This window comes from Pinus tabuliformis, chromosome 4_2 (genome assembly GCF_031772625.1).
Source record: "Pinus tabuliformis cultivar Carrire ecotype Pingquan chromosome 4_2, CPIR1, whole genome shotgun sequence".
Taxonomy (NCBI): domain Eukaryota; kingdom Viridiplantae; phylum Streptophyta; class Pinopsida; order Pinales; family Pinaceae; genus Pinus; species Pinus tabuliformis.
In genome coordinates this window covers 634,087,607-634,090,521 of record NC_142304.1, presented here as the reverse complement: position 1 = coordinate 634,090,521, position 2,915 = coordinate 634,087,607, and the positions used below count along the sequence as shown (strand labels likewise).

The following is a 2,915-nucleotide window of genomic DNA, read 5'->3' as shown; positions in this document are numbered from 1 at the left end:
TTATTTTTCAAAATTAAATATTATAACTTGCATTGATGAATACTAGACTAATAATAATAAAAATAAATAAATTAACTACTAAAATATCCGACCTGTTAATAATAATATAATAATATATATTTATTTAATATTAAATAATAATAATTTTCCTATATTCCATTATAATAGATTTTCCAAAAAAAACAAAATTACTCCATACCAATTGACCAAAAAACAATTAAAAAAAATCATGTATTATTTAACGATAATACTAAGTACCAAATCGTATTAATTTAAAACTAATGATAAATACCAAAACAATGTTAAATCAAATTTGGACCCAGCGGCACGGCATCTCGATGGCTTGAAATTTCAAACCATGATCACAGTCACTGTCATTGATATGACCGTTCGAGAAGAATTTAATAAACTTATTTTTAATATGCTTCTTCACAGAAAGAATTTAAATAAATTTATTTTTAATACGCCTATACGGACCGAATAACAAGTTCATATTCTCTACTGATTTTGAATTTGGTGGGCATGAACCTTTCTTTCAAAACTTCAATTTTATGAGAATCATATCCAGAAACCCCTATGCCATTGACTAACCATATTTTAAAGCTTTGATTTCAAGGTTTCGTAGAACTAGTGACAGGGTACCCAAATTTCTGTGACATCGTATAATAACAAAAAGCCAAGTTTCAATGTTTTGTTTTGCATTTATAAAGTCGGAGTTTAATTAGCTGGAGGAATTGTTCGGAAAGTTATGGAAATTCTGGTCATATTTGGAGAAAATCCTGCAAAGATTTTTGTAAATCCAAGTTATAGTTGTTAAAATTCAAAATTTTAGATGTCCTAGACATTTTTGATAGATGTTGAATCCATTTTCACCATTAAAAACATGATTCAAACACTGTGATATTTTGAAATCTTTTTACTAAAATTCCGACTACTTTTAACTGTATGAGCAACTACTTTTAACTGTAGAGGCAATTCCTCCGCCTCGTTAAACAACTGCATTTATAAATCGCTTTCCATAACAGAATAAATTAATCATTATAATTTTTAAAGTGAAAATTTCAGCAAGTCATCACCTTTGTAGATTTAAAATATTAAGATCGGCGGTTAGTGATTTACTTACATGGAATTATATGTCATAATTAAAAGTTTTTCAGTCATTTTCAACTCACGGGATTCCTGTGAGCAAGGACTTCCGATTTTATCATATTATATTATATTATATTATATTATATTATATATATATATATATATATATATATATATATATATATATATATATATCGAGAGTGGACAAAAGACATGGAATATGCTTAATTTATTGATTAAAATAAATAACTAGATAAAATAATCAGTGAGTTATAATACCATAATACCACAAACCGGCCATAACTATTAGTTAAGTTGAGATATCAAAATGGGCGACGATAGGAATGTAGAGTACACGCACGCTGAGTTTGGTGGAATGTGAAAATTGTTGGGCTGTCTTTTCGTGATCCAATTGATTGAAAAATCGACGTCTCTGTGTTGAAGCAGGCCATTTACCAATATTTAAAGAGAAGAAGATGGCAGGCCAGAGCCGTGCTTGCCTGCAGTACCCTTCCCATTCATGCCCTTCCAATTTCATCTATTTTTATACATAATTTCTGCTGTGTCCTGCCTTGCTTGTATAAGAAAAAGCTAACATGCTGTCCATCATACCCACTCCGGCCAATTGCAGCGATCATATCGACTCTGAAACCCTTTTCGACAATAATAACAGAAAAAGCAGTTGTCGGTGCAGCTGAACTATTGTTCCCGTCTTGTCTCCACCATTGTTGTGTTCCGAGTTCGAATCTCTTGGCCACCTCTCAATCATGTCTCAAATACTCAGAAAACGCTGCTGTGAGGCCGAGGGTCCGCCGGATTACATTGACGTGCAGGAGCGGAAACGTTTTCACGGCGAAGAAAGAGAGCAGTTTCTTCAACTAGTGCAATTAGACCAGACCTTAGCAGACGATGAAGTAGAATGCGCTCATAGCGAGGAGCTCTTAAATGGAGTGATGAGAAGCCTAGAGGAAGAGATTGCAGCGACACGTTGCACTTCTAATCCTGTGTTCAACTCCACGGAGAATTCGGTGGCGTTTGATATTTCTAGCGGCAACGAAGACCAAATCCGAGACAATGATGATCTGTGTTATCTCCTGGAGGCTTCAGACGACGAGCTTGGAATTCCCCCGAGCCCTGCTCTGAGTTTGAAGGACGAAGTATGTATATCTCCGAAGGAAACATCAGATGGTTTGTCGGAGAACTGCAATCTTAAATCCCTTGGTGGAAACTGGTACTTCGAGGACGACTTTGAAAACTATCAACAATTTGTACTGTACGAAAAATTATCTGATACACTGCAGCTTGAGGATTACATGAACAGAGACTTTTTAGGGCAGCCCATGTTATTTGACGGAGATTTTCCTACGACATGGGAACTCGAAACTTGGAGTAGCATGTAATGAAAGCAACATCAAACGAGTTTATTTCGTACAGACGAAATATGGCTGTAGCGATAATATCTTTAGGACCTAAAATTTTCCAACTTAAAATATAATCTTGCGACGTTGTATTTTCTTTTTAATCCAGAGGCAGTTTGTCTTGGTGATCTGGTTTTCTTGTTCGTCTCCACGACTATTCCATAGTTGTTTGGCTCAACCTACCGATAGCTTTAATGTACTGGCTTATTGTTAAGATCAAATCAGCTCGGCCTTTAATATTTTCTTTTATCATCTACATACAAATCTTATATCCCTCAATTTTTCCTTTTATATCTACAAATCTTATACGCCAATTTCTGTTAATAAAATAACTAATGTTAATGTTATGTAGTTAGAAAGGCAGAAGGCATTATTTTCTATTATATATTTATTTAATTTTTATAAACT

General features: G+C 33.8%; 1 protein-coding gene across 1 annotated transcript; it reads left to right on the top strand.

Annotated features, from left to right (window-relative positions):
* Positions 1 to 1,599: 1,599 nt before the first annotated feature.
* On the top strand, positions 1,600 to 2,685 carry LOC149170957 (uncharacterized). The gene has a single exon (XM_089427391.1). The coding sequence runs from the start codon at positions 1,857 to 1,859 to the stop codon at positions 2,487 to 2,489; it is 633 nt and encodes a 210-aa protein (XP_089283517.1). The 5' UTR covers positions 1,600 to 1,856; the 3' UTR covers positions 2,490 to 2,685.
* The last annotated feature ends 230 nt before the right edge of the window (positions 2,686 to 2,915 follow it).

What these genes read in the sequence shown, in the direction of transcription:
- LOC149170957 (XM_089427391.1), top strand. Translation starts at nt 1,857, where the DNA reads ATGTCTCAAATACTCAGAAAACGCTGCTGTGAGGCCGAGGGTCCGCCG.